Below are 21,524 nucleotides of genomic sequence, written 5' to 3'. Positions count from 1 at the left end.
GTGCCATGCTGGGTGACCCGTTCTCCCCAGCTGCGGGAGGAGCCCTGCCCTGGAGCCTCCGTGGAGCTAGGCTAGGCTGGGATGTGCACACCGAGACCACACTGGCCAACACTCATCCCACGGAGGCAAAGCATCCACAAGAACAAAGCATTTATTAAGGTTGCAACGGCATATAAAAAAGGCCCACCACCTTCTGAAGGCTCTGAACTAGGCACAAGGACATAGGTGGGCACGGTCCTGGTGCTGAGGCAAACAAGCTCACCGCCGAAGCAGGAACGGGTGAGACCAGGTGCCAGGCATCCTCCTCTGCAGGGCACACTGAGCTGGCAGGGCACCCGCAGCAGGGGCACTCCTGCCCACACAGTGGGGTCCTGTCTGCACTTACGTGCGTCCACATAGCACTTGGCCACAAGACCTTGAAAGCCAAGCAGCGGAGATGGGACAGAGCTAAGGCAATGCCACCCACTGCGCCCGGTTCTCCTCTTGTCAGTTACACGGTCCGCAGCGTGCCGTCCACCTCTCCCCGGGCCTCTGCGGAGGGCCTGGGAAGGGACACAGACCTCACCCGCTCCCTGTGGATGCATGCAGGGCTTGGGGGGGAGAGCAGGGTCACGCAGGAATGAGGGCACATGGCCACAACAGGTTCTCCCAAGGCGAGGCCCCTGAGGGTCAGGATGGGTGGCCGGGCAGGCAGCCCATGCCAGCAGACCTACTGCCAGTGCCAACACCGACATTCAGGGCCTGGGGCAGTCTCACCAAGAAGCTCACAGAGACTTCTGGCAAGTGCCCCTGAGGGGCCCTGGTGCCCAGCGAGTGCCCATCACCCCATCACCCCAAACCCCCCTGGAGCCCATGTGCACTACAGCTCGGCCCTGCTGAGGTCAGAGACACGCAAATTTGAATTTCTGGGGACTGACAGGGCGCAGTCAACATTTTGTTTTACAACAAAGAGCATTTTCAAAAACAAAAAGTCGCCTACTGCTTCTATCTTAACTAGAGAATTCCTTTTAGCATAAGAATCAGGAGGACACAGGCTCCTAAGAGAAGACAGCCCTCAGAGGTGAGCCTGCTGTCCTCAGAGCAGGACAGAGCCGCCCCACCCTCCCAGCAGGGCGCCAATGCAGGGAGCAAGAGTCACCACGCACGGGAAGCTCTCTCAGAGTCCACGTGCACGCACCCTCCCACACGACCTCCTCGCCCTGTGGGAAACGGGCAGGACGCCCAGGTCCATCAGAAGTGGAGCCTCCCGCGAGCCAGGGCCTGCCCCAGGCGGGCAGTGGGCAGGGGCAGAGGCGGCAGACCCTGGGCCTGTGTGCCCAGTTCCAGATGCAGCGTGCCCCTCCCTGTTTCACAGACACTGTGTCTGAGGGCTCACTCGTGGCCAAGGGCTAACACCTTGCAAAGGATGGCACTTGTCCCCCTAGCAGGAATCCCCAGGAGAGGACTCAGAGCTGCCCTTGCGCTTGAAGCTGACCTCAGCAAGCCCACCCTGCAGAGCTGCCAGATGCCACATCAGAACACCCAAACCAAGCAGCGCTGCCTTTAATTCTCCTGGAACAAAGCCGAGGACAGACAGATACGTGCATAAGCACACATCAAGTACACAGCTAAATACCAAGCTATGTGAAAAGTCACGTGAAAATAGCTGGGAATGTGAAAAGCCCCAGAGCCAGGATTCAGAAGGTCCATACCCGGCCCACTGGCCATCGGTGCCCCCAGGTGGGACTGCCCCAGGACCAGCAGCTGTCGGGCTGGGCCAGGAAGCCCCGGGCTCATCCCTGCTGGCCCTTCAAGGTCCTGGTCTGGGGAGCAGCCTGCTCCAGCCAGGTGGTGTCTTTCTGCTCCACGGACCTAGGTCCCACAGGTCTCTGCTCACAGAGAAAGGGGTCTGAGGCCAAATGAATGTCCCTCTAAGCCCTTAGGAACAGCCCTCCCACCTGCCTGCACAGCTCTTACAGCAACCTGGGGCACCAGGAAGCTTCCAAGGACAGTCTGATTGTCAGCGCACATCAGTGTCACTGGGATCTCCAGGAGGCAGCTGGCCACGCCCTCTGCGCATGAGGACCAGGTGCCTCCCACCCAGGAATGGCCTGGGGGAGCCCAGCTCCGGCCTGCTGTCCCTGTACAGGTCACCTCCCACCCTGTCCCTGACACAGGTTGCTTCCCGGCCAGGCCTGGAAGAGGCCTGGAAGAGGACACACCCATTCATTCCTCCACGGAGACCCTGGAGACATGGCTGGACCCCAGAGAGGCAAGCCCTGCACACAGCAGAGGGGCAGGACACCCATCCTGCTGTGCCCTGGCCTGGCTTCCATACAGTGCCCATCAGGCCGGGCTCTCAGGCTCCTGTCTTGGCAGCATTCCCAGGTGCCACTTCCCAGAAGGAAAGCAAGCTGGGCTGGGGGAGCCAGTTCGCAGGGCAGCCAGGAACACCAGCTCACAAGAAGACTGGCTGCTCCTGCCTGACACAAGGGCAGCAGCTCCGAGTTGGGAAAAACCAAGCAGGAGGCCACAGTGCAGCCTGCAGCACAGCTCAGCGGCCCTCCAGGCTGTAAGCCGCCCCTGGCCTCCTGGGACGAGCAGCCTAACCCAGTTCCCATACCAGGGGGCACCTGCACGACCATCTGCCCCGGCGCCGGCCTACGCCCGTCCCTTTCTGTCCCCCTCTGAGTGCCACAAAGAAACAGCCAGCCCCAGTGGGGCCCAAGGCCCTGAAGTCCTGCAGGGAGAAGTCTGTTGACTTCAATGCAGCCCCCCAGCTCCCCACAGAAGCAAAAAGCAGCCCACATGCAGGCCTCAGGGAGCTGGGACCCCAAGACAAGGACCACAGCTCGCCACAGGCCACCACTTCCACTGCACATGTGCACGTGGGTCTAGCCAACAGCCCACCCATGATGCACATGTGCACGTGGGTCTAGCCAACAGCCCACCCATGATGCACATGTGCACGTGGGTCTAGCCAACAGCCCACCCATGATGCACATGTGCACGTGGGTCTAGCCAACAGCCCACCCATGATGCACATGTGCACGTGGGTCTAGCCAACAGCCCACCCATGATGCACATGTGCACGTGGGTCTAGCCAACAGCCCACCCATGATGCACATGTGCACGTGGGTCTAGCCAACAGCCCACCCATGATGCACATGTGCACGTGGGTCTAGCCAACAGCCCACCCATGATGCACATGTGCACGTGGGTCTAGCCAACAGCCCACCCATGATGCACATGTGCACGTGGGTCTAGCCAACAGCCCACCCATGATGCACATGTGCACGTGGGTCTAGCCAACAGCCCACCCATGATGCACATGTGCACGTGGGTCTAGCCAACAGCCCACCCATGATGCACATGTGCACGTGGGTCTAGCCAACAGCCCACCCATGATGCACATGTGCACGTGGGTCTAGCCAACAGCCCACCCATGATGCACATGTGCACGTGGGTCTAGCCAACAGCCCACCCATGATGCACATGTGCACGTGGGTCTAGCCAACAGCCCACCCATGATGCACATGTGCACGTGGGTCTAGCCAACAGCCCACCCATGATGCACATGTGCACGTGGGTCTAGCCAACAGCCCACCCATGATGCACATGTGCACGTGGGTCTAGCCAACAGCCCACCCATGATGCACATGTGCACGTGGGTCTAGCCAACAGCCCACCCATGATGCACATGTGCACGTGGGTCTAGCCAACAGCCCACCCATGATGCACATGTGCACGTGGGTCTAGCCAACAGCCCACCCATGATGCACATGTGCACGTGGGTCTAGCCAACAGCCCACCCATGATGCACATGTGCACGTGGGTCTAGCCAACAGCCCACCCATGATGCACATGTGCACGTGGGTCTAGCCAACAGCCCACCCATGATGCACATGTGCACGTGGGTCTAGCCAACAGCCCACCCATGATGCACATGTGCACGTGGGTCTAGCCAACAGCCCACCCATGATGCACATGTGCACGTGGGTCTAGCCAACAGCCCACCCATGATGCACATGTGCACGTGGGTCTAGCCAACAGCCTACCCATGATGCACATGTGCACGTGGGTCTAGCCAACAGCCTACCCATGATGCACCAGGGAGGGACGCCATTCCAATCCCAAGCCACACAGTTTAACATGCAGACCCTCCCTGTGTGGTCAGCTGAAACGCCGCCTGGTACTAACAGGCAATAGGACAGTGCAGACTGGAGCTGACCTACAGCCTGCTCCTTCCCAAACACGGCACACCCAGAAGCATCATGGCTTGTTTCAGTGGGACTCCACCAGAAGGCAGCAGCCACAGCTCACCTGCCGATGACCCCACACTGGCTGTGCAGCCGCAGTCAGCAGGGGCCGACAGCGTCTGCACGAGGCCCTGGCCATCTCTCCAGCCACCCACGCTCCCAGCTATCCACGTCCCAGATTCTAAGAGCAGTTGCTGAGACACTTAGGCTCAAAAGAGTAAAGAATGATCCGCCAACCACCAGACGTGTGGCCCCTGGACAGCTGCCTGCACCTGTCCCTACCCGGGCACCTGTGGCTCTCCCCGCTGTCAGAACTGGCAGTGAATACTGTTGGAACAGTCTAAACACGGGCATCAGCTACCACCAAGCACCATCCGGAAGCGTCCAACACCTGCAGCCAGGCCCCCCGAGCCCCGGGACACCCCACCACACAGGCTGCAGGTGCCACACACAGCCCGTTCGCCAGGCCCCTGAGCCCTGGGACACCCCACCACACAGGCTGCAGGTGCCACACACAGCCCGTTCGCCAGGCCCCTGAGCCCTGGGACACCCCACCACACAGGCTGCAGGTGCCACACACAGCCCGTTCGCCAGGCCCCTGAGCCCTGGGACACCCCACCACACAGGCTGCAGGTGCCACACAGAGCCCGTTTGCCAGGCCCCCCCTCCAGCCCCGGGACACCCCACCACACAGGCTGCAGGTGCCACACAGAGCCCGTTCACCAGGTCCCCCCTCCAGCCCCAAGACACCCCGCCACACAGTGAGCGCTGAGTCTATGCAGGAACGCCCCAGGCACTTGATGCCCGACAACGCGCTAGCACTCCAAGAACTCTGCTGGTTCATCACAGCATTTTCTTTTTAACCTGAACTCCCTTTTCCCTTAGATATCCGAAGGCTTTAATCAAACAACAGAAGTAAGAGGCGTAATAACAGAAGCACAAGTGGGCAGTGCTGGGCATCCTCTCTCGCAGGGACATTAGCAGAGCCCCGCTGCGGCCCACACTGCACACACTGCGTGGTCCCTGGAGAATCCAACTGGAGATGCCTAGGTCAAACGAGACCAGGTGTGGAAGAGCTTTCTGGCCAACAGATCCAAAGACGCACTAGGACCCAAGCACCGGGGCAGGATCCAACCAGCAAGAGGCGGGCTCGTTCTCCGCCCGCAGCCCGAGGGGAGGGTCAGCAGCACAGGACACGGTGCACGGGTGAGGGTCCGCGTCCACAGCAGACCGCTGCTCACTGCGCAGCCGCTGCCCCCGAACTCACTCATAGAGCAGAAACTTCTTGATGGGGTCAGGCAGAGGCAGCAGGTGGATCAGGTGCAGCCGATGCTTGCCGAGAGCTCTCCTCACCGCCACGCGGCACAGGCTCAGCAGGGCCCTGGGAGCACCTGGAGAGGGCCGGGGAAGGCAAGTACAGGACAGAGGGTGAGCTCCACCTCGCACTACAGCCCAGAGCCCACTGGGACCAACAGTGAGGCCTGCGCCGATGCTCCCGCCGAGACCCAGAGTGGGCACCCATGGGAAGGTGCTGCCACGTTCCACCCACCTCTACCCACCAGGACGGCAACCCGGCCTCGCCCCCTCTGTGTGAAGGGTTGATCATCCCAGCCTGGCAGCACCAAAGGGGGGCCAGCTGACAATACCGCTTTGGACCCAGAGACCTCCCGAAGTCTCTGTGACTGGAGGGATTCTATAGACAGCTGGTTTTGTCAGCCAACAACCAAGGATGGTTAAACACGAGCAAGACTGAACAACCCAGTCTAGGACATCCAACACAGCAGATGTGAAATCCTGCAAGGGGAGGTCACTGGATGCCAAGACCCAAGCAGGAGCGGGAGCGTGGGCAGAAGGAAGGGAACCGGGCCACAGCAGGCCAGCGTCTGGATCCCAGCCACAGGTCAGCTCCAAACCCTGCCCAGGGATTCATTACATCCTCCACAAAAGCCGTCTTCACAAAGAAGTCAACCACGGCCTTGGCTCTAGAAGGACGTTAGACCTGTCCACGCTCCAGGCAGGGTGACCTGTCCCATGCTCCACAGGCAGGGTGACCTGTCCAAGCTCCACAGGCAGGGGTGACCTGTCCACGCTCCACAGGCAGGGGTGACCTGTCCCATGCTCCACAGGCAGGGTGACCTGTCCCATGCTCCACAGGCAGGGTGACCTGTCCACGCTCCACAGGCAGGGGTGACCTGTCCACGCTCCACAGGCAGGGGTGACCTGTCCCATGCTCCACAGGCAGGGTGACCTGTCCCATGCTCCACAGGCAGGGTGACCTGTCCAAGCTCCACAGGCAGGGTGACCTGTCCACGCTCCAGGCAGGGTGACCTGTCCACGCTCCACAGGCAGGGGTGACCTGTCCACGCTCCACAGGCAGGGGTGACCTGTCCCATGCTCCACAGGCAGGGTGACCTGTCCCATGCTCCACAGGCAGGGTGACCTGTCCAAGCTCCACAGGCAGGGTGACCTGTCCAAGCTCCACAGGCAGGGTGACCTGTCCACGCTCCAGGCAGGGTGACCTGTCCCATGCTCCACAGGCAGGGTGACCTGTCCCATGCTCCACAGGCAGGGTGACCTGTCCAAGCTCCACAGGCAGGGTGACCTGTCCAAGCTCCACAGGCAGGGTGACCTGTCCACGCTCCAGGCAGGGTGACCTGTCCCATGCTCCACAGGCAGGGTGACCTGTCCCATGCTCCACAGGCAGGGTGACCTGTCCCATGCTCCACAGGCAGGGTGACCTGTCCACGCTCCAGGCAGGGTGTGTGAACAGCACTGCAGAAAGGGAGGGACCACAACCCAGGGACTGCACAGGGCGGGCACACCTGCCACTCCAGGCTCTGAGCGCAGAGCTCCGCGGGCACACCTGCCACTCCAGGCTCTGAGCGCAGAGCTCCTCGGGCACACCTGCCACTCCAGGCTCTGAGCGCAGAGCTCCGCGGGCACACCTGCCACTCCAGGCTCTGAGCGCAGAGCTCCGCGGGCACACCTGCCACTCCAGGCTCTGAGCGCAGAGCTCCGCGGGCACACCTGCCACTCCAGGCTCTGAGCGCAGAGCTCCGCGGGCACACCTGCCACTCCAGGCTCTGAGCACAGAGCTCCGCGGGCACACCTGTCACTCCAGGCTCTGAGCGCAGAGCTCCGTGTGCCGTACAGCTCACAGAATTCCAGGAAGCCTGCTGGGTACCCAGAAGGAGAGTACCCCAGTGACCATCCAGAAACCCGCTACTCCTTCCGCAGATTCTGGCCCACTGCTGACTTCATCATTCAATGAGTGCAGCCCACGAGCTGGGGGATTGGAGGAGCAAGGGAGGGGCTCAGGGCACTCACTTCTGGCCTCTCTGAAGACCTGCAAGGCCTCGGGGTCCACCTTCCTCCTGCTCCTCGCCTCTGGGCCCAAGGACTCCCACTTCACCAGGTTCAGGTTGGCCCCGAACTCAACTAGCAGGCTCACGAAGGCCGCCTCACAGCCGTGGCGCAGGACAGCGTCCATGACGCACCCGGGGGAGCCCCTGTAGAATTCCTGGGTGTTGACGGGCCCATTGCAGTTGAAGTCGGGGTTGGCCCCAGCCTGCAGGAGCAGCTTGAAACACTGGAGGTTGTGGTAGGCTGCACTGATGTACAGGGGACAGACCACGAGGGAGGTGAGGCGCCGGGAGAAGGAGGGCCGCGTGTCAGCGGTCAGGTGGTGGTTGATGTCCACGTCGGCCCCGTACCTGCGGGGAAAGGGGGAGTCACAGAACTGAGCTCTGTGCACACACCCACAGCTACCCTGCAGGGATGGAGGGGGAGCCCCTGGGGCCTGTGCAGCACAGGCAGAGCTGACAGCAGGGACCCGACCAGCCACAGGGTGAAACTATGCAGGGACAAACCCACCACACTGAGAACAACACTATTCCGCCACGTTCCCATCCACTGCAGCGTGCCATGCAAGTAAGCCAAAACAGAACCCCAGAGCTGTGCGTCACAACACTCATCTGGAAGGTTATCCACATGAGAAAGCAAAGCAGCAGGAGACAGTGAGAGAAGACATGAGGACTCCATGTGACAGTGCGGGACCAGCACACGGGGAGGGACCAGGACACGGGGAGGGACCAGCACACGGGGAGGGACCAGGACACAGGGGAGGGATTAGCACAGGGGGGAGGGACCGGCACACGGGGGAGGGACCAGCACACGGGGAGGGACCAGCACAGGGTGGAGGGACCAGCACATGGGGAGGGACCAGCACACGGGGGAGGAACCAGCACACAGGGGAGGAACCAGCACACGGGGGAGGGACCAGCACAGGGGGGAGGGACCAGCACACGGGGGAGGGACCAGCACATGGGACGGGGACCAGCACAGGGGGAGGGATTAGCACAGGGGGGAGAGGGGACCAGCACACGGGGGAGGGACCAGCACACGGGGGAGGGGACCAGGACACGGGGGAGGGACCAGGACACGGACACACTGCCAGCCTGCACAGAAGGCTGAGAGCCAAAGCAAACAGCCCCAGGTTCTGTGGCATACAGCAAAGGCAGCATCTCCAGCAAGTGCGAGGGAGAGGGCGAGCTTACGGACACGGACAAAGAGGAAATTAAATCCACTCAGCACAGAAAATGCGCAACCACATTCAAAGCAGATGAAAACCTACGGCTAAACCTTGTTCAACTGTGACACAAAATTCAAAAACAAAGTTTTTTAAACAAGAAAATTCAAGAAAGAAATATTTTTGCATGGCAAAAGCAACAGCATGAGCCATGTAACAGTGAAGAAATGGGGTAAACATCACAGAAAAACGTTACCTTGACCACGTGTGGCTTTCTGGCAAGTGACAGCCCCAACACCCCTCCCCCCCAGAGACCTCACCTAACAACAGAGAAACCCGCCCGCTGGTGCCCACGCTGCCATGCAGAGCCCAGGCTGAGGCCGCAGGAGGCTGCACTCATAGGAGCTGCCCCCACCCACTGGTGCCCACGCTCCCATGCAGTGCCCAGGCTGAGGCCGCAGGAGGCCGCACTCATCGCTGATGAACTGACTGGTCCCTGCACAGGTGGGCTGGACACCTGCTGCGAGTCAGCAGCTGTGCTGGCACTTACCCATCTGCTCCCCAGGAGCTCTGCCCAGCCACCAAACGGAAACACGCCCCCACGGGCCCAGCTACCAGCACGGTGGCAAGCAAAAGGCCCCCATGGGCACCAGAAGGGATCAGCTGAGCACCCCATGCCCCCAACACAGGAGCGCACCCGGCTGTGAAGGAGGGTTGACAAGGAGGGAGGTGAAGGCAGAGCGTGTGCCACATGGGTCCAGGAAGAGGCAGCAGTGAGAGAGGGAGAGAGAGAGAGAGAGAGAGAGTGTGTGTGTGTGTGTGTGTGTGTGTGTGTGTGTGTGTGAGGGGGAGAGAGAGTGTGTGTGTGTGTGTGTGTGTGTGTGAGAGGGGGAGAGAGAGAGAGAGAGAGAGAGTGTGTGTGTGTGTGTGTGTGTGAGGGGGAGAGAGAGAGAGAGAGAGAGTGTGTGTGTGTGTGTGTGTGTGTGTGTGTGTGTGAGAGAGGGAGAGACTGAGAGAGAGTCTGTGTGAGAATCTTTACAGCACCTAGGTGCAGTCATAGATAGGCTTTTTTAAAGATTTTTAAATTTTCATTGGAAAGTCAGACATACAGCGAGGAAGATCTTCCATCCGATGACTCACTCCCCAAGTGGCCATAATGGCTGGAGCTGAGCCAATCTGAAGCCAGGAGCCAGGAGGTTCTTCCGGGTCTCCCACACGGGTGCAGGGTCCCAAGGCTTTGGGCCATCCTCGACTGCTTTCCCAGGCCACAAGCAGGGAGCTGGGTGGGAAGCAGGGCCTCCAAGATTAGAACAGACACCCATATGGGATCCCGGCGCATGCAAGGCAAGGACTTTAACCATTGGGCTACCATGCTGGGCCCAGATTTGCTTATTTTTAAGAGATAGAATAGAAAGAGGGAGACAGGGTAGAAGCTAGACCTTTTTTTAATTATCTTGCCTATTAGATTATATATATGTGTGTTCCACAATGTAAAACATAATTAAGTAAAAAGCAGTTCCTAAAAACTGAAAAAAAAAAAAAAAAGCCAATGAGCCCAGGTGCAGCCAGCTAGTGTCACCACATCGGCCAGCTCCTCGTCCCATTGGAAGCTCCTCGTCCCAGCCGTCCCCGAGCCTGGACCGCAGGCATCAGGTTCACCGGGAGGGGCCCGGCACAGGAGGCAGCTGCCGGCAGGGTCATCTCAGAGCCCTGCCAGGGGGCCAGGTCCTCCCAGGGACAGCCTGGGTGGGAGTCCAACTTCTCCACGGGGCAAAGGCAAGAGCCAGCTGACCGGGAAACGTCCCTCCCCACAGCCAACGCACGGGCAGACCTTGTCCCTGCCTGTCGCTGCCTTCAGAGACCCCCAATCAGACAGGCCCAAGGCAAACTCCCAACCATCCTTACCTGCCGCAGGGGCACCCAAGGCCGGCTGCCGGGCGGGGAGTCGGGGCTGGGTCACAGCCCAGCAGCAGACAGGCACTGGGGGCTCAGAAACAGCAGCCAGGGGCTGGAAACTTCCACGAACATATTCTAAAGATAGGGCACCAGGCTTCTCTCACTGCAAAGGAGTAAGAGAAAGACACTCCCAGGAGCCTACACAAACGTAAACGTGTGGCAACTGTGAGATAAAGAGGCCAGCCCTGTGACACAGTGGGCTAACCTGGTGTCTGGGACACCAGCATTCCACACGGACACTGGTTCAGATCCCAGCTGCTCCACGTCCAACCCACTCCTCGAATACACATGGAAAAGCAATGGAGGACACTCATGTGTGGTCCCTGCCACCCACTGGGAGACCCAGAGTGAGTGCCTGGCTCCAGCTAAGCCTGTCCCGGCTGTTGCAGCCACCTGGTGAGTTGAACAAGTGGATGGGAGACATCTCTCCTGCAAATTTCTGTAACCCTGCCTGCCTTTTGAATAAATAAATCAATCTTTCTTTTAAAAGGTGCTAAGAACAGGATCTACCCATGACTGCAGAGTGCCTTTCCGCAGCAGGCTCCCTAGCCACAGAAGGAAAGCGGACATCTCATGGAGCACAAACCTTGCACTTGGCCGAGAGGTCAGCAGGGAACCTGAGCCGAGGCGCCAAGAAGGCCGCCTGGCCCTAGCCAGCGTCACACAGCCAGCACCTGCTTTCCGCAGTGCCCACGAGCCCCACAGAGGCCTGTGCCACCCTGTCAGTGCCAACAGCAAGGCTCCTGCGCAGCGCTGACGACGGGCCCCACGGGCGGGAACCAGAGGTGACAGGGCACCCCCACTTGCCTCCGCCACAGCCCACTGTCCTCAATCCTCGTCCTTGCACCGAAGCCCTGCTATGCCGCCAGAGGCACACAGACCAGCAGCCCACTGACAGCAAGGCTTCCACACCTCCCAGCCTCCTAGGGTGACAGGGACAACACGCAAGAACATATGAGAAGCCACTCAGCAACTGGTCCTTCCCTCACACAACTGCTCATCAGGAAAAGGAACGCAGGCCCGCACGTGGCCTTCCCTCCTCACGCACAGGCACTCCGTCATCTGGGCAACGGGACAGTCCAGCAGCAGCAGGGCAGGGGACCTTCACGCACTCACGCAAACATGCCGCGTGCAGTCCAGTTCATTTTAACCCTGAGCGCTCTCCAAACTCCCCTGCTGCCCTTGGCAGTGCTGCAAGGAACTCTGGGACAGCGCAAAACTTCGTCTAACTTCTGCAGACACAACCTCCACCGCTGACTCCGCTCTCGGCCTCAGAAATACCCACCAAGGAAACTGACAACAAAACTGAGGGCAAGCAGCATCAGCTGGCAGAAGCTGGCACTGGGGGCTGGTTCTGTCAAGTTAAACCAGAACCACCTGGAGACTACATAATCCGGGAGGGGGAGTGGCCTGGGAGGGAAACAGCGGGCTCCTCTTCTTGGGTTACCACCCCCCATGGAGGGCACAAGAGCTAGGGCAGGGGTTGGGGTGGCTAGACAGAGAGCCACCCAATAACATCCGTGAGGGCTGGGTAGATGAGCTGGTTAGATGGGACATGGTTCTCACGCCCACTGACATGTATGAGAGCAGAAGGGGATGTGGGATAGACTGGACACACATATTGGCAAACCAGGGCAGGGGGCGGGTCTCGTGGGGTTATTGTGGGTCGCTCCAACTGGACAGCAGCCCCCACTGGGTAGAGCCAGTCTGGACTGTGGATACCCATTGGTTCCACTGGAAGGCGGGGCTGAGGACAGAACCAGCCCAGCAACTGCAACCACCAGCTGATCGGGGCGATGGACTGTGACGGGCCCGGTTCTCGCTGGTACATACAGGAGTTTGGTCTGGCAACATCTCGGAGAAAGGCTCTATGGGGATTTCCCCAGTCGAGCTTTCGGACTCAGAACGCTAACCATCAGTTGACGGAGGACAGAGCAGGGCGATCATCACCTCAGCTATGAGTTGTCAATGTAAGTGCTGGGCAAATGGAGACTCTATGATGGACTACGTCAATCAGTGGATCCTCCAGAGACCGCCTTGTGCTTGGAGTGGTGAGAGTGGCAGCAATTCAGATCCTTTGAAGTGTCAAAACAACTCTGCCAGCTCTACCTTCAGACCAGAGATGGTCTCCCCAAGGAAATGATGAACTTAGCTGGACAATAAGATGCTGGACTTCATGCCTGGTAGATGCTTCCAATGAAAGAATCTCAGCTGAATTTGAACTGTGGTAACGCAGCAGGGTGGAGGAGTCCACCATGGGGGGGCTGGGGGTTGGGAGAGGTGGGGGGAATCCCACTGCCTATTAAACTGTGTCACATAACGCAATGTAATCAATAATAAAAAAAAAAAACTGAGGGCAAAAACCCCTGTGGGGAGCCGGGTGACAGCCTAGGTACACAGTGCTCTCTGTTCACAACAGCCTCGTCGGCCACTCTGCCTCCCCGGAGTCGAGAGCACGGTAACCACAGTCCCAGAGCGATGGAGAGACGCAGCACCTGTCGCCAGGGCAACGTGCAGCGCTCTTAGCACTGTCAGACCCACAGGCCCACACAGCAGCAGTGCCTGCGAGCTGGCCCCAAGGCCCGTGGGGACTCGGGCAGCCCAGAGGGGGTCTCTAGAACCAATCCTGCTCAAACAACCCTGAGTCCGTGACATATTCTCTGCGAGACACGTACAGAAGTGTCTCAGTGGCCAGGCTGCACAGCCTCAGCACCTGCCGGGCATAGCTTCCCACGTCTCTCTTGGCGAACGCAGGCGCCACTCCCTGCAGGATCCTCTGCTTGGGGGGGTGTGCTCAGGAACCCTCCTGAGCAGGCGAAGGAAGCACCCTCCGAGTGGCCCATAGGAGCAGCACCCGCCACATCCTGCACACCACTAGTCCCTGCACTGGGAAGGGCTCCTCAGCCACCCAACGGCGTGGCTTCCAGAGTCAGGGACAAGAGAAGACATTGCAAACCGGAAACGGAGACACATCTGGCTCAAACAAAATACAGAAATAAATGTAACACTGGCATGATTCAAATAAGACTCATGAGCTCACTAAAATAACAGAAAGGGAAAAAAGATCATGGAACAAGATGCCAAATATGCCTACAGGAAATAATGAAGAAATACAAAGACAACGGAAATAGTATCTGCTGGTAATAACTGTAATTGCAAGGAAAAAAAAAGGAATCCAGGCAGACAGCACACAGAACTCTAACAATCCCAAAGGTGCAAACTACTGAACGGCACTACACAATGAGCCTGCACGACACAGACAGTCCCGCTCTGCCAACGGGCACAGCTGTGCGTGAGTCCCGCTCTGCCGACGGGCACAGCTGTGCGTGAGCCCCACTCTGCCGATGGGCACAGCTGTGCGTGAGCCCCACTCTGCCGACGGGCACAGCTGCGTGCGCGAGCCCCGCTCTGCCGATGGGCACAGCTGTGCGTGAGCCCCGCTCTGCCAACGGGCACAGCCGCGTGCGTGAGCCCCACTCTGCCGACGGGCACAGCTGCGTGCGCGAGCCCCGCTCTGCCAACGGGCACAGCCGCGTGCGTGAGCCCCACTCTGCCGACGGGCACAGCTGCGTGCGCGAGCCCCGCTCTGTCAATGGGCACAGCTATGCGTGAGCCCCGCTCTGCCGACGGGCAGAGCCGCGCGCGTGAGCTCTGCTTCAAGGCCTTCAAAGCAACAGCTATGCAGAATACGTTGCTGAAGACAGACAAGTGAGACACAGGGGCCCTGCAGAGGCAACGCAGGACACACCATCACAAACTCCACCCCAGGAGGCGACAACTGCACGGTGTGGCTGCCCCCTTCCCGTCCTCTTCCTCACCATTAACAAACGAAGCCCCCAAATGAGTAAATAATAAAACTAGCACTTAATAAATGCCTTTAGAACTCCCTCCTGGGGACTGACGCCGTGGCCTGTAGGTTAAGCCTCTCTCTGCCTGGTGCCGACAACCCATCTGGTGTTCCACTTCTAACCCAGCTCCCCACTAACGTACCTGGGAAGGCCGTGGGGCGCAGCTCAAGTCTCCCTGCACCCACATGGCAGACCCAAAAAAAGCTCCAGGCTCCCATGCTCAGAGCGCACAGCTCAGCACTGCAGCCATCGGGGAATGCACCAATAAATGCAAGGTCTCTGTCTGCTCCTCTCTCTGCAAATGCGCCTTTCAAATAAAAATACACCGTTTAAAAAACCTTTTTCCTCCATGACTCTAACAAAAAAGAAGAAATCAACCTCAATCGTGCTTACTAAATAAAAAGCATAGAGGATACAAAATCTTAAAGGTTTACTTCAGTAATCTAAAAAAAAAAAAAAACGTTCTGGACCCAGTGCCATAGCTCAATGGCTAAATCCACACCTTGTACGTGCCAGGATCCCAACGGAGCGCCAATTGTGTCCCGGCTGCCCCCCTTCCCACCCAGCTCCCTGCCTGTGGCCTGGGAAAGCAGTCGAGGACGGCCCAAAGCCTTGGGACCCTGCACCCACGTGGGAGACCCGGAAGAGGCTCCTGGCTCCTGGCTCAGCTCCAGCCGTGGTGGCCACTTGGGGAGTGAATCAGCAGACGGAAGATCTTCCTCTCTGCATCTCCTTCTCTCTGTAAATCTGACTATCCAATAAAAATAAATCTTTAAAAAAATCTTATTTAAGAAAAACTTAATGAGAACAGAATAAGGATAACAACAGATTCAATTCTTAAAGCAGAAAAGAAATGAGTAATTCTTTTAAAAATACTAGCAAAGCAGACAGCCCTGTAAGCCTTGCAGTCCTACAGGGGAAAGCAAACAGCACCCAGGAACCCTGGAGCACCACAGGCCCAGGGTGTGCCAGCAGGTGTCCAGCCCAGGCGGGCGGCGGGTACTGACCTCATGAGGGCCTGCAGAATGTCGGGCCAACCCGCAAACAGCACCCAGGAACCCTGGAGCACCGCAGGCCCAGGGTGTGCCAGCAGGTGTCCAGCCCAGGCGGACAGGCAGACAGGCGGGCGGCGGGTACTGACCTCATGAGGGCCTGCAGAATGTCGGGCCAACCCGCAAACAGCACCCAGGAACCCTGGAGCACCGCAGGCCCAGGGTGTGCCAGCAGGTGTCCAGCCCAGGCGGACAGGCGGACAGGCAGACAGGCGGGCGGCGGGTACTGACCTCATGAGGGCCTGCAGAATGTCGGGCCAACCCGCAAACAGCACCCAGGAACCCTGGAGCACCACAGGCCCAGGGTGTGCCAGCAGGTGTCCAGCCCAGGCGGACAGGCAGACAGGCGGGCGGCGGGTACTGACCTCATGAGGGCCTGCAGAATGTCGGGCCAACCCGCAAACAGCACCCAGGAACCCTGGAGCACCACAGGCCCAGGGTGTGCCAGCAGGTGTCCAGCCCAGGCGGACAGGCAGACAGGCGGGCGGCGGGTACTGACCTCATGAGGGCCTGCAGAATGTCGGGCCAACCCGCAAACAGCACCCAGGAACCCTGGAGCACCGCAGGCCCAGGGTGTGCCAGCAGGTGTCCAGCCCAGGCGGGCGGTGGGTACTGACCTTATGAGGGCCTGCAGAATGTCGGGCCAACCCGCAAACAGCACCCAGGAACCCTGGAGCACCGCAGGCCCAGGGTGTGCCAGCAGGTGTCCAGCCCCGGCGGGCGGCGGGTACTGACCTTATGAGGGCCTGCAGAATGTCGGGCCAACCCGCAAACAGCACCCAGGAACCCTGGAGCACCGCAGGCCCAGGGTGTGCCAGCAGGTGTCCAGCCCAGGCGGGCGGCGGGTACTGACCTTATGAGGGCCTGCAGAATGTCGGGCCAACCCGCAAACAGCACCCAGGAACCCTGGAGCACCGCAGGCCCAGGGTGTGCCAGCAGGTGTCCAGCCCCGGCGGGCGGCGGGTACTGACCTTATGAGGGCCTGCAGAATGTCGGGCCAACCCGCAAACAGCACCCAGGAACCCTGGAGCACCGCAGGCCCAGGGTGTGCCAGCAGGTGTCCAGCCCAGGCGGGCGGCGGGTACTGACCTTATGAGGGCCTGCAGAATGTCGGCCCGCCCCACGCGGGAAGCATGGTAGACGGGTGTGCTGCGATGGTGTCGGCTTCCGTTGGGGTCAGCGCCCGCTTCCAGGAGGATCTGGGCGCTTTCCAGGTGCCCGTTCACCACAGCCACATACAGGGCCGTCTGTCCCTTCACGTCCACCAGGTCCACCTCGGCGCCCTTGCGGATGAGGAAGTCCACACAGTTCCCATGGCCCGCAGTGGCCGCGATCCGCAGTGGCGTGCAGGGCAGCCAGCCACAGCACCAGACGGACTTCTCGTTGATACGGCTGCAGGAAACATGGCAGGCAGCTGGTGAGCGGGCTGCTCTGGGCCTCACTCAACACCACACCCACAGGCCCGGGAGCGGGCGTCTGCATCCAGGGGCGGCCCTCAGGTCTGCGGCACCCCAACTCATCTGCCTTGAGACAGGTCCACTCACGAAATGGGGCATCCCAACTCTCCCGGGCACCTCACTGCAGAGCACAGGCGTCCCAGCTCTCCCGGGCACCTCACTGCAGGGCACGGGCATCCCAGCTCTCCCGGGCACCTCACTGCAGGGCACGGGCGTCCCAGCTCTCCCGGGCACCTCACTGCAGGGCACGGGCGTCCCAGCTCTCCCGGGCACCTCACTGCAGGGCACGGGCGTCCCAGCTCTCCCGGGCACCTCACTGCAGGGCACGGGCGTCCCAGCTCTCCCGGGCACCTCACTGCAGGGCACGGGCGTCCCAGCTCTCCCGGGCACCTCACTGCAGGGCACGGGCATCCCAGCTAAACCTAAACATGTGCACTGCAAAGCCTTCTGGGTGGGTTTTGTTGGACACCAACACCTGCCCTGACAGACACTGAGGCACTAGAAGGAGAGGCAGAGAAAAGCCCCACTACACTTATTAGGGGCCTTCTGGGGACAACCCACAGCACACGGGCACAGCAGTCGCCTGCCCGGACATGGAGGCACTTCTTCCTGAGGTACTGCCACCCCCAGGCTAAAGGGAAAGTACCCACAGACAAGAGCGAGGAGCTTGTGGGGACCAGCCTCAGGCCCACAGAACCCCAACACCACCAGAGAAGCAGCCCAGAGCTCCCCAGGGGCCTGCGGGGAGTGTGCCAGAGGCAGCGCTGGCAGGATCAGATTAGGGGACTGTCGCCGAGGGCAACAAGAAGAGCACCCACCAATCCCAGGGCCAGAGGACAGCTGGCCTGCACCAGACCCAAGCAACGGTGGGATACAGAGGCGGGTGGACAGAACCACATGGGACAAGGCCAAGGGAGATGGCAAAGGGCAGACCAGACCAGAGGCTAACAGTGCACTCTCCAGAGATTAGGAGTGGTAAGTCCCCAGGCCACAGAGCTCAACCACAGAGGCCGACTGGAGCCAGGAGTCCCTGCCCACAGTCCCTGCCCGCCCACCAGGAGTCCCTGGCCATTCCCTCAGCCCCCTGCCCACAGCCCATGCCCGCCCACCAGGAGTCCCTGCCCACAGTCCCTGCCCGCCCACCAGGAGTCCCTGCCACCTACAAGGAAGCCCTGCCCGCCCACCAGGAGTCCCTGCCCACAGTCCCTGCCCGCCCACCAGGAGTCCCTGCCACCTACAAGGAAGCCCTGCCCACAGTCCCTGCCCGCCCACCAGGAGCCCCTGGCCATTCCCTCAGCCCCCTGCCCACTCACCTGCGGTAGCTCTCCTCCTGCAGCAGGCTCCTGAGGGTCGGGAGGTCACCCACGTAGGCCGCATCGTGGAGCCGCGTGTCCTCACAGTGCTCCAGCGGATGGTCACAGAACTGTTCCCGGAGCCACTCCTTCAGATTAGGACCTGCACTGGAGAGGCGCCACTGTCGGCTGGGGGACACGAGCCCGGGAGCCGCCCTCACTTGGCGCCTGGACACCCAATCCCACAAGAAGGGCAGAAAGCTGCCCACATGAAACCACACATTCCTGCCCCACATCTAAGAACACTACAGGCCGGTGTGGATGGGGGACAGCGAACCAGGAGTGCGGAGAGGCGCACCTCAGCGTCCCGGGTTAAACATCCGCAAACCGAATAAACACGCACAATCACGCTCCTCCAGGGACTCAGGAAGACAAGGGGAAGACAAGGGGAAGACGGGGGCACACTCGGCTCACCCGCCGCAGCCCTGCGGGGTCACTCCCACGCCGCTGCAGGGCTGGCCACATCCACTGCACGGAGGGCACCCAGCACAGGAAAAAGGCCAAGGTCCACGGACAGACAGACACCCCGTGCTGGCCCGCAAATAAGGAGGCCCAGAGCAGTGGCCAGACGACCACGGAGTCGGGGGAGGAGACCCAAGGCCAGGACGGCCCGAGCCTCACCAAGCTCTCCGGAGCTCTGCTGGGAGGTGGGGACACCAAAGCCTGCTTGGAAACATCAGTAAGGGACAGCTGTACTTTCCACACGAGTAATGGGAGAAGCGGCCTTGCTGGGGCGCTGGGCCGAGAAGCAGGCGGTGCAAGCTCTGTCTGAACCAGCGCGGGTGGACAGCACGCTGGGCAAGCGGCACCCACCCAGGCACTGAGGCCCCGTCCGCACAACACCCGCACCGCAGGACACACTCCCGCACGCCTAGCACTCACAGGGGCCCCAGGCTGGCAGGCTGGCACGGCGAGGAGGGCTCCCCGGGGAGGCACCCCTTCCCAGCAGCCCTCAGGGGTTACCCCAGCTGTAACTCCTGCAGTGGGAAAACTTCAGCTCCAGGACCCCACACTGCTCTGAGCCAAAACACGAGAACCCTATGTGTAGCTGGGGACCTGCGGGCACCCTGAGGCGTACCTGGGGACCTACCGTCCAGCGCTCAGGGCCGGGCAGCACGTGGCCAGCAAAGACCCTGACGAGGCGCTGCCCGCCCTTCCCCCCTGGGCCCCCTCAGTCCCTCCCGCTGTCCCCGGCCGCCTCTGGCTCAGCAGCAGGGATCAGCACCCTGGGGGAGGCGGCGCCCCAAGACGCTCGGGGCAGCAGGTGCACCTCCCCCGCACCCCGGGCCTGCGGGGCCCGGCGGCTCCCCGCGACGACCCCCGCCCCGCTGCCCAGCTGGGGTCCCCGCGGGCTGAGCGGGCGGCGCACACGTTACCTGCAGGCCCGGGGCGGCTGCCGCCCTCAGCCATGGCGGCCTCGCCCCCGACCCTCGGGCCGGACCCTCGCAGTGGGCGCACACTTCCGGCGCCGCGGGAAGACGGACAGCCCGGGGCACGGCTTCCGGCGCGCCGCTCGACCCCGCAACGACCCGGCGGCGGCGTCTCCGCGGAGGCAGCGGAGCGGTCTGGAAAAACAGGCCCGGGGGCGGGGCCTACAGGCCGCCCCGAGGAACTCTGATTGGCCGGGCCCGACCCCGCCTCCGAGGGGCGTGTCCTCCGGGCTGGCGTGTGGGCGGTTCGGGACGCAGGTTCGAATCCAAGGAGAGGAGTGACCCTGTGTGGGGCGTCTGTTGCCAAACGCTGCTTCCGGAGTGCGGCCCGCCAGCCCAGCTGTCGGATGTGCGCAGCCACCCTGGGAGGGCGGCTTTGAAGATGCGGGGAAAGGGCACCGCGGGGCTGGGCATGGATGAACCGTGCGTGCCACAGGTGCATTTGTGGGCAGATAACAGAGGATGCGTTCCCACTTTGCCCTGCGGCGTGTGCAGAGGCTGGTTCTTGAGCACGGGTTCCCTGGGCCTGCATGGGAAGATTGTGCGTCTTCAGAGGACAGCAGCCCTGCCTGAGGTAGCAGGGTGAACCCAGGGCCAGGCTGCACGGGCCGAGTGTCCATGGACAGCTGAACAGATGGCCACATGGGCCATGGGGTCTCAGCCACAGTGTGGCTGAGACAGGCCAGTCCTGAGGGCGGGTGCCCGGGACTGCCGGGAAGACCCCTGTGGCCGAGTCAGGTGCCTGAAGCCTGGCTGGGAAAGGGGGAGCGGGGCGGGAGACTTTGTCAGCAGTGGTAAAGCTTCGTGCCATGTGCATCTTACCAAAATGTTCCAATATTGCTTAAAAAGAGATTGAGTGCACTTGGTCTGGGGCAGGCCGGGTGCCCCTCAGGTGGCTGTGATGGGTCCTGGGGTCTCAGACTCACTCCCACCAACACTCTCTCCCACACCTCACCTGCCCCTCAGGTGGCCCTGGGCAGGGCTGAGCCACCCTGGGGGCCCTGGCTGCAAGCTGGCCCTGCACCCACCCACCCCCACCCACTTCCAGCTGCACACTCCACCCGGACATGGCAGGACCAGGGAAGGACTCAGCCCTGCTGCTGCCAATGCCAAGGCCGCCAGCTCTCAGGAACTGGAGGTCAGGCACCCCTGGTCCAGGGGCATCCAGGACCACACAGCTCCCACGGGGCCAGGTCCCTCCCACCATGTCTAGCAGCCAAGTGCTTTGAGCCCAAAACTCACCAACAAAGGGTCACTCGGTGAATGCTCTGTCTTCCTGGTGGGGGAGGGGAAGGGCAGTCTACATTGGATGTTATTGGGGTTCAGACGCATTTATTCTAAGGAAATAGATGATCGCACACAGTGGTATTTATCTGGCACAGTTTCCATTTATTGAAAGGCAGAGTGACAAGGCACGCAGGGGGAGGCCTTCTGGCTCACTCTCCACAGGGCTGCAGCCTGGTGCGGCTGGAGCCAGGAGCCCAGAGCGTCCTCCAGGCCTCCCACGTGGGTGCAGGGCCCAAGCTCTCAGTCCTCCATGGCTTCCCCAAGCCATTAGCAGGGAGCTGAATCAGAGGCAGAGCAGCCGGATGCCAACCAACTCTCTAATATGGGATGCGGGCATCCCAGGCAGTTGGCTCAATGTGACCCCAGACACATTCCA

General features: G+C 61.0%; 1 protein-coding gene across 1 annotated transcript; it reads right to left on the bottom strand.

The window, feature by feature from the left end:
• Positions 1-5,485: 5,485 nt before the first annotated feature.
• Positions 5,486-19,980, bottom strand: ASB1 (ankyrin repeat and SOCS box containing 1). Its single transcript, XM_058665199.1, has 5 exons — positions 19,808-19,980; positions 18,393-18,534; positions 16,712-17,014; positions 7,566-7,951; positions 5,486-5,629 (listed from the first exon to the last, which is right to left on the bottom strand). The coding sequence occupies exons 1-5, from the start codon at positions 19,839-19,841 to the stop codon at positions 5,502-5,504; spliced, it is 993 nt and encodes a 330-aa protein (XP_058521182.1). The 5' UTR covers positions 19,842-19,980; the 3' UTR covers positions 5,486-5,501.
• Positions 19,981-21,524: the final 1,544 nt, after the last annotated feature.

Source organism: Ochotona princeps, chromosome 5 (genome assembly GCF_030435755.1).
Source record: "Ochotona princeps isolate mOchPri1 chromosome 5, mOchPri1.hap1, whole genome shotgun sequence".
NCBI lineage: Eukaryota > Metazoa > Chordata > Mammalia > Lagomorpha > Ochotonidae > Ochotona > Ochotona princeps.
Note: the sequence above shows the minus strand (reverse complement) of the source record. Positions and strands in the feature narration are given on the sequence as shown.